At 41.6% G+C, this 15,205-nt stretch overlaps 1 protein-coding gene across 1 annotated transcript in view; it reads right to left on the bottom strand.

The window, feature by feature from the left end:
* LOC142759061 (cytochrome P450 2K4-like) overlaps positions 1-15,205 on the bottom strand; it is a 35,356-nt gene that overhangs the window by 18,425 nt on the left and 1,726 nt on the right. The window contains exons 2-3 of the mRNA XM_075860896.1: positions 9,407-9,569; positions 722-871 (exon numbers count right to left, since the gene is read on the bottom strand). Coding sequence (XP_075717011.1) covers positions 722-871; positions 9,407-9,569 — 313 coding nt within the window. The remainder of the gene's footprint in view (positions 1-721; positions 872-9,406; positions 9,570-15,205) is intronic.

Below are 15,205 nucleotides of genomic sequence, written 5' to 3'. Positions count from 1 at the left end.
ATGTATCTGAGGCTAACCAAGTGAATAAACTATGAGCATGGCCTAGAATCCAAAGCATGCCTTTTTCTAATGTGTTTGTGTTCAATGATCTTCAATAAAGCCATTTTTAAAAGAAAAGTTAGGGTGACCAAATCTACATCACTAATAGGCCATGGCCGATTTGGCTTCTCCTCTGCACATCTATACTCAAAAATGTGAAGGATTAGCTGTGCTTTAATAGAGCTATAGAACCTTCATCCTAGTGATCAATGAGGGTCTCCACTGATCAGTAGGTCCTGGCATATCCTATTCTAGCGATATGCCCAGGGCCTTTATTAAAAGCTACAAGGGCCCATATAGTTAAATGGTGAGAGACCTCTGTGACGTCTCAGCTGAGTGCTGCGCCCTTTTAACTGTTGTTGGCTTTTTCTGCCTCTCCTTGTTGTGCTCCGAACTCTGAAATTTAGTCAATGGAGACAGTATCCAGTGAGCTCCCGCTATTGACGTCAGCTGGAAGCTAAAATGTTATTTTTTTTACTCCAACTGTGGGCGGCTTCTTCTGAATAGTAAGCGGGCAGCTGGGCCCCCTATTTGGTCAGGCCCCTGATAGCAATACCCCTGTACTCCCCTGATTTATCACCTGTTACTCTGATTAGAAGACCCTGTTATGGTGTACATTGTGCCCAAATGCCTATGAAGCAGTAAAGCCAAATCTTCAGTCCATTAAATGTATTACTTATACCTTCCAGAGATTCCAATAGCTTAATTAGAAATCCACATTCCTCAATGATCCGATCCTCTATTGTCCTCTTGCCCATGCCAAAATCTCGTAATGTAGACAATGTGAATCTTCTCATAGCTTTCCAGTTCTCACCATGAGAAAATGGGATGCCTGGGAGAGGAAAGAAAAAGAAACAATCGCATCTGACAACCATGTGTCATTTATATATTACTTACAGAATGTAAAATTAAAGTTTAGATGGGGTTTATTATAATTACAATTTTGGTGTACACACTCTCAGGAAGATTTTGAAAGTCAGATTTAGCTAAATCCGTGAAATAGTAACTATTATTTATATTAAAACCTTTTACATGCAATACCTTCTATAACCACGTGGTGTGCTGTTAAAAGCAAACCTGCCAATATACAACACATAACTTAGTGGTAGTAACATTTATTTATTTATCGAAAATGAATCATTTATTGAATACCGTTTTTACTATTTTTTAAGAAATGGTGGTCACTATCAAATACTCCAGTTTTCACAGTGGCCATTATACAAATGAGTCCACTCAAGGGCTGAAAAGTCATAATCAATTATTTATGTATTTTTTACAATTTTATTTTACCGTTCATAGCCACAATTTTGATATCAGTTCCTTAGTGTGAGGATCCGGTCAAGCAGCACCAAAGATCACAGAATCTTAAAACCCCTATGATTATGACCTTGGAGATTTAGATATACGGGTTTAGTGTAATCATTGTACATGTTTTTGCTTTCAGGTGCAGTAAAAAGTATCGTCCCATTTGGACAGCATCCGTTTCTGTGTAATGTATAGACTTTGCCAGGTCCTCCAGACTCCTCTCCACTGAACACGGACCCCACTCTATTAACTCAGAATTCCCTAATAGGGTATTTTAAAATGTGGGTTAGACCTCTAACTCCTTAAGGACACGGCCTACAGTAGTAGGAATTAAAAAATTGTAATCTCCGCATTTTGAAAGTCATGTGTTTTTAATTTTCCATCAACACGTCTGTAGAAGGGCTTGTTTTTAACAAAGTGAAATGTATTTTTCAATGGCACCATTGGGGTACATATATATTGAATGACTAATTTTTTGGGGGGGGGTAAAAAGGAAAAAACTTTGTTTTTCGTTTTCATTTTTCACGGTGTTCACCGTGTGGTAAAAATCACGAACTTTATTCTGCTGGTCAGTAGGATCATGAGGATGCCACGTTTTCGCGTATTTTACACAATAATTACATTTTGTTCTTATAAAACAATTTGTTCTTGTGTCGCCCCATTCCAAGACCCTTAATGTCACAAACAAATACACAGTAAACAGTGAGGTCCCTGTTCTTCCCAAACCTCTGTCCCCACCTACTTGTACAACCCGACCTAAACGATGGCGCACAACTGGGCGGCGTTCCCTATACTGGTACAAGTAAAACTGACAAACGGATAAGACAGAGACAGTACGAAATAACAAAGGGTCACCTGGGAAGTACACAGAGGGAGAGGCAGGGCAATTGCGCCACGGACAAGTCCGGGCACAAAAGGCGGAGTCAGGCAGGCAGGGTCAAACCGGGAGAGTGCGGAAAAACAAAAGTCAGAAGGCAAAGAAAAGTCAGGAGTCCAAATGCAAAGGAGTGAAAATGCAAGTCGCTCAGGGAAGTCTGGAACAAGAGAAAGCACCAGGCTAGGTAACTCTAATTACAGGCAAAGGCCTACTACCCCAGGCTGAACTAAATAAGGAGAGGGCGGGAGCTCAGGAACATCAGCCAGGCTTTGATTGGCCTGACGCTCCTTAGCTCCTATTGGCTGCAGACTGCCTCAGTCTACCAGGCCGGGGCAACGCCCGAGCGAGTAACTCTCGACGTCCTGGAGACCAAGGGAGCCGCAGGCAGAGAGTACGTGACACTTAACAATTTTATTTTTTTTGGTGATGGGGCTGTATAAAGGCTTGTGTTTTTCTGCAAAATAACTTCTAATTTTAATGCAATTCTGGCATTTTTTTTTAGTTTATTTTTTTATTTACCACATTCACCATGCAGGATTAACAATATGTTCATTTCATAGTATGGGTCGTTATGGGTCGAGTGATACCAGTAATATGTTTTTTTTTTTCTTCTTTTCTTTTAATATTTTTTAATTAGAATTATACTTTTTCTGTAATAGTTGTTTGTCTTTAATTGTATTTATTTTTTTAGTCCCACTAGGAAACAACCATGTGATCCTTTGATCTCTCAAATAATACACTGCAATCAAAAGTATTGCAGTGTATTTATTATACCTGTCTGTGTTACTATGACTATGACTATGACCTATTAGGTCTTACCTCTAGCCGGCACATAGCAGAACTGGGGGCTATTGTTAGACCCCTGGTTGCCATGGCAACCCATCTGCCCCCCATGATTGTTTGGCAAAGATGACAATGGACTATCAGAGGGAACCACTTACAAGTGCTGTGAAAAAACATTTAGTCTAATATTTTTTTCTTATTTGTCATACTTAAATGTTTCAGATCAAAATAGTTTTAATATTGGACAAAAATAACCCAAGCAAAGACAAAATGCTGTTTTTAAATGAATGATCACTGCCGGACCTGTTGAATCTAAACATCACTTAAATAAAGCCGCACATGATGCCTTGTTCTGAATAGAGTAAAGATGCCAAACAAAATCGTTGAAATCTACAAGTCTGGAAAGGGTTATATAGTCATTGCTAAGGCTCTGGGACTCCAGCAAACCATAATGAGAGCCATTATCCGTGAATGGAGAAAACTTGGAACAGTGGTGAACCTTCCCAGGAGTGACCGGCCTATCAAAATGTAACCAAGAGCACATCAACAAATCATCCAGGAGATCACAAAAGAACCCAGACGAACATCTAAGAACTGCACGCCTCACTTGTCTGAGTTAAGGTCAATGTCCACGATTCCACAATTAGGAGCCTCACACACAGGGTGTTCGCCGTGATATACGGTCCGTATGTTGGACGCACTTCCCAGACCGAACACACTGCAGGGAGTTATCTATGATGCCAGGAGCCCGGCTCCCTGTAGTGTGTTCGGTCCGGGAAATGCGGTCAACGTACGGGCCGTATATCACGGACCGAACATGCTTGTGTTAATCCAGCTTAAGAAAGACACTGGGCAAAAATTTCATCAAGGGCGCAAATCACTGCTGATGAAAAATAACAAAGACTCGTCTTGTATTTGTAAAAAAAAAAAACATATTGATGACTCCCAAGACTTTTGAGATAATATTCTGTTGACTGATGAGTCAAAGTTGGAACTTTTTGTAAGACAGTGGTCTGATTACATCTGGCTAAGAGCTGACACCACATCCCACCATAAGAACGTCATCCCAATAGTCATACAGGGTGGTCTGGGGCTGCAGGACTCGGGTGACTTATCATAATTGATGTCACCATGAATTCTGCTCTCTATAAAATCCTGGAAGGGAAGGTCCGTCCGTCAGTCCGTGACCTAAATCTCAAGCAGGACAATATTCCAAAGAACACAAGCAAGTCCATCTCTGAATGGCTCAAAAGTTTTCGAGTGGCCGAGTCAAAGTCCTGACTTCAATCCTATTGAGATGCTGTGGCAAGACCATAAACCGGCAGTATATGCTCGCAAACCCTCCAATGTAATCGAATTACAACAATTCTGGAAAGAAAAATGGTCCAAATTTCTCCATTACAAGTTATCACAGGCATTTTATTGCAGTAGTTACTGCCTAGGAGGATACAACCAATTATTAGGTTTAGGGTGCAATTACTTTTTCACATGGGTTATATAGGTTTTGAATAAATCTTTATTTTCAATAAATAAAATGATCATTTTGTGTTTGCGCATGTTGTCTCACTCATATCAAAATTAGATAAATTATCTGAAACATTTAAAATGTGACCATTTCACAAAAATAGAAGACATTGATTGGGTGAGGGGCAAATACTTTTAACAGCACTGTAGGTGTAGTCAGGGGCATAGCTAAAGGCTCATGGGCCCTGATGCAAAAGTTCTTCTTGGCCCCCCCCCTCAAACTTCTCATGGCCGATCGCCCGCAGCTTTCAGCTGTATCGCTGGGTCTCCTAAGTGACCCAATGATGCAGCACTAGCAGCCAGGGGCATCATTAAAACGTTAGGGGAAACAGCCCCAATACATAAATGCCCCCCCCCCCCCCCGAAAGAAATATGTGTGTCTATGTATGTATGTATGTATGTATGTATGTATGTATGTATATAGGAGACAGCATATCTACAGCACAAAGACCCTATAGCTATGGATAGGATTAGATACAGTGGCTCAGCAGACAGTATCACACATGATAGGATTAGATACAGTGGCTCAGCAGACAGTATCACACATGATAGGCTTAGATATAGGGCCCAGCTCGCTGACATTGCGGTTCCAGCGCTGGACCCAGGAAAGGTAAGTATAAGAATTGTTTTGCTTTTTTATGTGTTACTAATTTTTTTGTGTGTTTGTGTTTTTACAGGTTCGGTTGTTGGACTACTTGGGATTCGAGGAATACTTCGATTATGACTTTTTTTAATCTCAATAAAATGGTTAATGAGGGTGGTGTTTTTTTATTATTTCAATAAAATATTTTTTCTATGTCTTTGTATTTTTTTTAAATTTTATTACTAGCTCCTTAGTAATGGATGCTGGCTGATTGACAGCGTCCATTACTAAGGTAGGGCATAGTGCTAGTGGGTGAAAAGGTTAAGACTAACTCCCACTATTACCCCGATACCCACCGCCACCAGGGGTACCGGGAAGAGCCGGGTACGATCCAGTACCCGACCATCTGTAGTGATGGTTAGGTAATGGGGTGGCCGCAGGCTGGTATTATCAGGCTGGGAAAGGCCAGAAACTGTGGCCCTTCCCCCCCTGGTAATGCTGGGCTGCTGTGTTGTATCTGACTGGTTATGAAAATGCAGGACCCCCAAATCGTTCTTTCCAATTATTTATTTGAAAGAAAATGACGTGGGGTCCCCCCATTTTTGATAACCAGCCAGATACAACACAGCAGCAGCAGCCTAGCATTACCAGGATGGGAAGGACCACTGTTTTTGGCCTTTCCTAGTCTGATAATACCAGCCTGCGGCCGCCCCAGTGCACAGCCGTCGCTACAGATGGTCAGGTACTGGATCGTACCAAGCTCTTCCTGGCACCCCTGGTGGCGGGTAATAATGGGGGTTAGTGTTAGTCTCTGCACCGACTAACACTAAGCACCGTCTTAGTAATGGATGCTGACAATCAGCCAGCCAATCAGGTGGTAGTAATAAAGTTTTTAAAAGAATACAGACATAGAAAAAATATTTTATTGAAATAAAAAAAAACACAACCCTCGTTATCCATTTTATTGATGATAAAAAAAGCCGTCATCGAAGTAGTCCTCGAATCCGACGTAGTCCAACGACCGAACCTGTAAAAAAACAAACAAACAATTTTTTTTTATTAATAACCCATGTATTAGGCTTAAATACAGGGCCCATGTGTGATACTGTCTGTTGGACCCTGTATCTAAGTCTACTACAAGGTAGGCTTAGATACAGGGTCCAGCAAACAGTAATTTTATACAGTATAAGATAAATGTCTGCTGGAGCCTTGTATCTAAGCCTACCATGTGGTAGGCTTAAATACAGAGCCCATCAGACAGGATCATACATGGGCCATGTATCTAAGCAGCCCAATGTGGTCATACAGATAAGGGGGGCCAGCAGACAGTAATATTATACAGTATAAGACTACTGTCTGTTGGGGCCCTGTATCTAAGCCTACCATGTTGTAGGCTTAGATACAGGGCCCATCAGACAGGATTACACATGGGCCATATATCTAAGCCTACCATGTGGTTGGCTTAGATACAGGGCCAAGCAGACAGGATCACACAATGTGTCTCAGGATAGGCCATCAATAGATGACTGGTCAGGGTCCGACTCCCGGGACCCCCGCCAATCAGCTGTTTTGAAGGGGGTGCAGCGCTCGTACGAGCGCTGTTTCCTCTTAATTTCCCTCACTTGCTCACACTGTGAATCACCGACATGTCCATGCCGGCGATTCAAAGTGTGAGAAAGTGACCGGAATGAAGGGGAAGTAGCGCTCGTACGAGCACTACACCCCCTTTAAAACAGTTGATTGGCGGGGGTCCCGGGAGTCAGAACCCGACCTATCAGCTTCAATAGGCAGTAGCATTAAACTTACCCTCCTTTTCGGCCGCAGCGGAGGTCCTCACTCCATAAAGCGTCGGGATATTGTGCGCGGCACACAGCGTAGTGTGCATCTCACATAGTTGTGACGTCAGGACCTCCGCTACGCTCCAGAACGTGGAGGGTAAGTAGTGTCAGCTACCATAGTAATAGGAGCCCGTGTCATTTATTACATAGGCCCCACTTTTTATAGATGTGGTGTGGGGGGCCGTGGGCCCCCCTGGTTTCGTGGTCCGGTCGCAATTGATACCGATGTGACCCCTATAGTTACGCCACTGGGTGGAGCAATTGGGAGGTTAAATGGTCGGGACCGGAGTATATTATAGCTGACACCTGCTGCAGATGGCATGGGCATTTGTCACCTCTGAGCCGTAATAGTATGGCGTAGTGCGGAAATTATCCTTACCCCACGACATACTATTATGACGTTGTGCAGAAGGGGTTAAAGAGATTAGGAAAAAATCAAAGTCTGCTTTTGACTTAAATTGCACTGAGCTGCAATACCAGCTACAGCCCACAGACAAGATTGGCGCTGTTTCTGAAAAACAATCCCTTTGTGCTTTAACCCCTTAATGACCAGCCTATTTTAGACCTTAATGACCAAGCCATTTTTTTAAGTTTTTCCATCGTCGCATTCCAAGAGCTATAACCTTTTTATTTTTGTGTCGGCATAGCTGTATAAGGTCTTGTTTTTGCGGGACATGTTGTATTTTTTATTAGCACCATTTTGGGGTACATATTATTTATTGATTAACTTTTATTATTTATTTTTTCTCGGGGGGGGGAATAGAAAAAAACCTGCAATTTCGCCAAACTTTTTTGCGTCCTAAATCTACGCCGTTTACCGTGAGGTATAAATAACACAATAACTTTATTCAGCTACTTGATACAGTTGCAGCGATACCAAATTTATATAGATTTTGTATATTTTACTACTTTCACAGTGAAAACACTTTTTTTTCAAAATTATCTGTTTTTGCGTCTCCATATTTGAAGAGCCACAACGTTTTTATTTTTTCACCGATGCAGTTGTATGAGGGCTTTTTTTTGCGGGACGACTTGTAGGTTTTACTGGTACCATTTTGGAGTAGATGCGACTTATTGATCACTTTTTATCACATTTTTTTTAAGGCTGGATTCAAAGAAAACAGAAATTTTTGCATGTTTTTTATTTTATATTTTACGACATTCACCGTGCGGGTTAAATGATGTAATAAGTTTATAGTTGGGGTTGTTACGGATGCGGCGATACCAATTATGTGTAACTTTTTTTTACTTTATTTCGTTTTTTAATAATAAAGCAGTTTTTAAAGGGGAAAAAGGGTTTTTCTTTTTTTTTTCCACTTTTTATTAAACTTTTTTTTTACTTTTTTACTAGTCCCACTAGGGGACTTCACTATGCGATCCTCCAATCACCTTTATAATACACTGCACTACTACTGTATTGCAGTGTATTATGCCTGTACGTCTAAAACGGACAGGCATCTGATAGGCCATGCCTCTGGTATGATCTAGCAGGCATTTACTACAGGCAGACCTGGATGCCTTTATTAGGCCCCCTGCTGCAATCGGAGACACAGACCCTCAGCGATCTTATTGTCGGGTGTCGGTGGGATGAGAGGGAGCTCCCTCCCTCTCTCCAAAACAACTCAGATGCAGTGCTTGCTATTGAGAGCCGCATCTGAGGGGTTAAACGGGTGAGATCGATACTTATATCGATCTCACCCGTTAGAGCAGGGTTGCCCCCAGCCCTCAGCTGCCTCTTGTAGCTGAGAGCAGGGAGATTTAACGGCTCCCTGCTCTGTTTATTTATTCCGATGCCGCGACGTAAAAAGGCTATTGCATCGGAATGAATTCTGTTAGTGGCTGCTGTAAAAACACTCTGGGGCGGTCACTAACGGGTTAATGCCTTTCATGATACAGAAACAATATGAACACATTTATCTAGTGTGTCGAATTTGCTCAGCCCTTCTGAAATCCGGTAGCTCGGTGACCAACGCTGTAAAGACTCACACACCGCTGGTCCAAAAATAACAAGAACCAATAAGTTGTTCCGCCTATCACTAGAATATGCAATGACTTTCTGTACAGTGGGAGTCTGACCTCTGGACCCCCACCAATTCGGAGATTGAAGGGGCCATATCACTGCGTCCCCTTCAAAATTTTTACCTGCACAGCGCCGCTGCCAGTCACCCGACTGTTCAGGCTAGCATGGCCCGACCCCGTTCACTTCAATAGGACTATGCTGCAATTCCCTGAACAGTGGCTGAAAGTGGCACTGTGCGTGGGAGAACAGTGAAGAGACCACTTCTTTCTCTGGATCATTGGGGTCCCTGAGGTCAGACCCCCACTTATCCTAGCCAAATGCCATAATTTTCTGTTAAGGAAATAACCCTTTAAGGGCAGATGGGCAGGAGGTACTATACATTTATGATAAGTGACCTATATCAGTGCAGAAAATGGATTATTGTATCATTAGAGTACCGAATCCATTGTTAATGTCTTCCATTATAGGGATATGAGGTCTTTCTGAGAAGTCGTCAGCGTAGTCCACCAGTGCACTTTTCACAGTCTCGTACCCTGATAGCACCACCATTTTCACATTACCCATTTGAAGGCTGTACACAGGGCCATATTTTTTTGCCAGCTGAAATAATAATGAAAAAAATAATAATAAATAAATAATAATAATAAAAATAATAAAAATAAAAGAATATAAAACATTTTAAATAAATAATCTTTATAAAAATTTATAACAATAAATAATAATAAAAAAAATATTATAATACAATTCTTATGGAAATAAGGTCCTTTTCACACTGGAGACATGGTTTCCTTATGATCCATCATGATTCGTCATTCTTTTTTCCTCCATTTGCATATAATGGGTCGGTCATTTTTTTCACCAGGTTTCCCTTTTTACTGGATAGAAGAGTGCAGAATGGCAGGCCAATGTAAAAGGGCCTTCAGGCCGGGTTCCCACGTAGCCTAAATGCTACGGAAATTCCGCAGCATTTACAGTAGCAGCAAAGTGGATGAGATGTAGAAAATCTCATGCCCGCGCTGCGGAAAAAACCTGCTGTCTAAACGTTAATAAATTGACTTGCGGGATTTAAATGCGGTACAGAATTTATGCTTCATGTTCGTTGATTTTCTGTTGTGGGTTTTCCCCATTAAATTTGATGGGGATGTAAAACCAATAACATACAGCCAAGTGTTGTGACTTTTGTGGCGTATTCGCAGTGATTACGTCACAAAAATCGCAACTCTGGAAAAAATCAAACTTACCCAGAAGTCCCTCCTTGCTGCAGTCCGGACTCCTGGGATGACGTTGCATCCCATGTGACCGCTGCAGCCAATCACAGGCCAATCACAGGCTGCAGCGTCACATGGCCTGCAACATCATCCAGGGAGGCCGGACTATGAACAGTGAAGAGTAAGTATGAATGGGTTTTTTTTCTCCACAGCACTCTTTTCCGCTGCGGAAATTCTGTTTGCAAAACCGCACCACAGTATCCAGGTCAGATACGCTGTGTGATTTTTACGCAGCTTATCTGACCCGTGGGTACCCAGCCTTAGAGTGTGGGTAAGTTAATGGCAACTCTATTGTACTGCGGGAGGTCTATACAGTATAAGGCAGGGTAGTACCAATACACAGATAAGGCTCAGAATGCTTCTCTACGGTCTCTCCCTGATTTCTGGAAGGGAAGTCCGTACTCCATTACTAAAAAGAACATTACATAGTTACATAGTTTGTATGGTTGAAAAAAGACACATGTCCATCAAGTTCAACCAAGGGATGGGAAAGGGGAAGGGAAACATTTCTACACATAGGAGCTAATATTTCTTTGTTCTAGGAAATTATCTTTGTCTTTTTTGCAGCATCTCCTGTCCCTGCTGTGACGGCTCCTGCGGTAGACTATTCCATAGATTCACAGTTCTCACAGTAAAGAAGACTTGTCGCCTCTGCAGATTGAACCTTTTTTTCTCCAGACGGAGGGAGTGCCCCCTTGTTTTTTGAGGGGGTTTTACATGGAACAGGATTTCACCATATTTTTTGTATGTGCCATTAATATATTTATAGAAGTTAATCATGTCCCCCCTTAGTATTTTTTTTAAGGCTAAATAGGTTTAGTTATTTTAATCTTTCCTCATAACTTAGATTCTCCATGCCGCTTATTAGCTTTGTTGCTCTTCTTTGTATTTTTCATCCTTTCTATGAACTGGAGCCCAGAACTGGACTGCATATTCTAGATGAGGCCTCACTAATGCTTTGTAAAGTGGTAATATTACATCCCTGTCCCGTGAGTCCATGCCTCTTTTAATACACGACAATATCTTGCTGGCCTTTGAAGCAGCTGATTGACATTGCATGCTGTTATTGAGTTTATGATTTACAAGTACACCCAGATCCTTCTCAACAAGTGACTCCCCCAGTGTAGCTCCCCCTAGGACATATGATGCCTGCAGGTTGTTGGTACCCAGGTGCATAACTTTACATTTATCTACATTAAACTTCATTTGCCAAGTTTACGCTCAAACGCTCAGTTTGTTTAAATCCGCTTGCAATTCACAAACATCTTCCATAGACTGAACATTACTACATAAACACACAAATGTCGAATGAATAAAACTACAATGAGTTGTTTCCTGTAAAGTCAATAAAAACAATCGTAATACCACAGTAGGAGTAGTTGAAATTATATGAATAATTTAGTAGAAGTAGTAATAATACTGTAGTAAAATAATAAGAATAAAAAGGTATTCATTATTATTATTACTACTATCATTATTATTATTATTATTATTATTAATAATAATATTATCATTATTATTAACCCCTTACCGCACCAGGACGCACCGGTACGTCCTGTATTGCAGTGCTTTAAGGCACCGGGACGTACCGGTGCGTCCTGGCTAAAAACTGTCACCCTGTCAAAGGACAAGGTGACAGAACTGTGCCGTCAACTGTTTATGACAGTTGATCGGCACAGTAAGTCGACAGGGGACCAATCATAGCGGTCTCCTGCCGGCGATTGCTGTGATTGGTCAGTCAAAGCAGACTGACAAATCACAGCTCCATGACGTGGTGTATGTGATGGCGCTGGCTCAGAAGCTGAGCCAGCGCGATCACCGCTGGTTATCAGCTGTTTGACACCCCTCTGCAACGGCCAGGACCGGAGCTAGGCTCCGATCCGACGATTAACTCCTTAGATGCATCGATCAACGCAATCGATGCATCGAAGTGTCTTGTATCCTGTCGACAACCACGATGGTTGCCACGGGCGCGGATGTCAGCTGTTTGTCATAGCTGACATTGTGCTCTAACGGCCAGGACCGGAGCTACGCTCCGATCCGGCCGATTAACCCCTTAGATCGCACCCTATGATTGCTAATGACAACAATCGGCATCCGCGGGTGTTCAGATGGTTGCTATGGCAACCGTAGCCTAACAATCGCTTCCTAGTACGGAAGCCTATTAGGCCCCGCCGGGAGGCGAAGCCTAATAGGCTTGCTGTCAGTGAATAGCTGACAGCTCTAATACACTGCACTATGTAGGTAGTGCAGTGTGTTAGAATAGCGATCAGGGCTTCATGCCTTCAAGTTCCCTAGTGGGACACAAAAAAAGTTAAAACAAGTTAATAAAAATGTTGTAAAAAAGTAAAGAAAAATAAGTTTCATGAAAAAAATACGTTTAAAAAAACACTATAACAGCCTATTTTCCTATAATAAGTCTTTTATTATAGGAAAAAACAAAAAAAAGTACACATATGTGGTATCCCCGCGTCCGTAACGACACAAACTATACAAATATCATGCTATTTTACCCGTACGGTGAACACCGTAAAAAAAATGTAATAAAAAAAGATTCCAGAATCGCTGTTTGTTAGTCACTACCCCTCGCAAAACAGAATAAAAAAAGGATCTAAAAGTTGCATGTACCCCAAAATTATACCATTAAACACTGCAGCCCGCCCACAAAAAACAAGCCCTCCCACGGAAAAATAAAAAAGTTATGGCTCTCAGATTATGGTGACACAAAAAATAAATTATTTGAAACAAAAGTGATTTTATCGTGCAGACACTACAAAGCACAAGAGAAACTATATACATCTGGTATCGCCGTAATCGTACCGATCTGCAGAATAAAGTATAATTATTCATAGCGCATGGCGAACGCCGTAAAAAAAATAATAATAAAAAACATCAGAATTGCAGGTTTTTGGTCACCTTGCTTGCCAAAAAAAATGAAATACAAAGTGTTTAAAAAATCGCATGTACCCCAAAATGGTACCAATGAAAACTACAGATTGTCCCGCAACAAATAAGCCCTCACACGGCTCCGGTGGAGAAAAAATAAAGTAGTTCTGGCTCTCAGAATATGGCGATGCAAAATGTGCAGAGTGTCCAAAAGCAGATAAGATCGGGCGCCATTTATCAGTGCGATATTGGCCACATATCTGCGGATTATCATTTATTTACCTAATTATTATACCCTCTTATTATGCCCTGATGTACTCCACACAGATTACATATACCCTGATATACTCCGCACAGATTACATATGCCCCCACATCATAAACTGAAATACCAGCAAAACCCCAAACAAAACTACCACTAAACAAAATCTGCGCTCCAAAAGCCAAATGGCGCACCCTCCCTTCCCTGCAGCATGCCCAACGGGCAGTTTACGTCCACATATATGGTATCGCCATACCCGGGAGAACACGCCTAACAGTTTGAGGTATTTGTCTTCAGTGGCACGAACTGGGCACAAAATATTGTGCACTAGAATGGCACATACCTGTGGAAATTAGCAATTTTCACTTGGCACCATCCACTGAGCATTCATTTCTAATAGAAAAAAAACCCTGTGTAGTCAAAATGCTCACTACACCCATTAATAAAATGCCTTCAGGGGTGCAGTTTCCAAAATGGGGGTCACTACTAAGGGGTTTGTTTTTCTATTTGACCCCAGAGCCCAGCCATTGTGGGCTAATGCTGCGAAAATCACCAAAATAGGTCTCACATGCGTCTTTCACTCCTAAGCCCTGTCATATGTCCAGGCAAATGATAAATGCCTTGAGGGGTGTAGTTTACAAAATGGGGTCACTTCTCAGGGTTTTACACTCTACTCTGGTACCTAAGGGAGCTCTGCAAATGCGACATGGCGCCCGTACACCAGTCCACCAAAATCTGTGCTCTAAAAGCCACATGGCACTCCTTCCATTTTGAGCTCTGTCATGTGCCCAAACAGCAGTTTAGGGCCACACATGGGGTATTGCCGTACTCGGGAGAAATTGGGTAACAGATTATGTGTTGTTTTTTTCTCCTATAACCCCTTGTGGGAAAAAAATTGCGTGCAAAAATTGGTAAATTGATTTACAATTGTTGGGGCACTTTTTCTCCTTTATTCTTTGTGAAAATGAAAAAAATTCAACATTTTAGTGGAAAGAATGTAGATTTTCATTTTCACTGCATAATTCCAATAATTCAGCAAAAAAACTGTGGGGTCAAAATGCTCACTATACCGCTAGATAAATTCCACGAGGGGTATAGTTTCCCAAATGGGGTAACTTTTTCCGGGTTTGCACTATTTTGGCCCCTCAGTGGCTTTGCAAATGTGACATGGGGCCGCAAACCATTCCAGCAAAACTTGAGCTCCAAAAGTCAAATGGCGCTCCGTCCTTTCTAACTTCCGCCATGTGTCCAAACAGCAGTTTATTACCACACATGGGGTATTGATGTGCTCAGAAGAGTTTGTTTTACAAATATTGGGGTGTTTTTTCTCCTTTATCTGTTGTAAAAATGAAAAAATTTGAGCCAAAACGACATCTTATTAGAAAAAATTTAGATTTTCAATTTCATGGCATAATTCCCATAAATTCAGCAAAAACCGTGTAGCGTCAAAATGCTAACTATACCCCTAGAAAAATTCCTTGAGGGGTGTAGTTTCCAAAATGGGGAGTTTCCACTGTTATGGTCCCTCCAGGGCTTTGCAAATACGACATGGCAACGAAAACGATTCCAGCAAAATCTGCGCTCCAAAATCCAAATGGCCCTCGTTCCCTTCTGAGCCCTGCCGTGGGTCCAAACAGCAGTTTATTACCACATATGGGGTATTGCCGTAATCGGGAGACATTGTTTTACAAACATTGGGGTGCTTTTCCTCCTTTATTCCTTGTAAAAACTAAAACATCGTATGTTTTTTCAGAAAAAAAGTAGATTTTCATTTTGACAGACCAGTTCCAATAAATTTAGCAAAAAACCGGCTAAAAATGA

Source organism: Rhinoderma darwinii, chromosome 4, assembly GCF_050947455.1.
Source record: "Rhinoderma darwinii isolate aRhiDar2 chromosome 4, aRhiDar2.hap1, whole genome shotgun sequence".
Lineage (NCBI taxonomy): Eukaryota > Metazoa > Chordata > Amphibia > Anura > Rhinodermatidae > Rhinoderma > Rhinoderma darwinii.
This window is presented reverse-complemented; position numbering and strand designations above follow the sequence as displayed.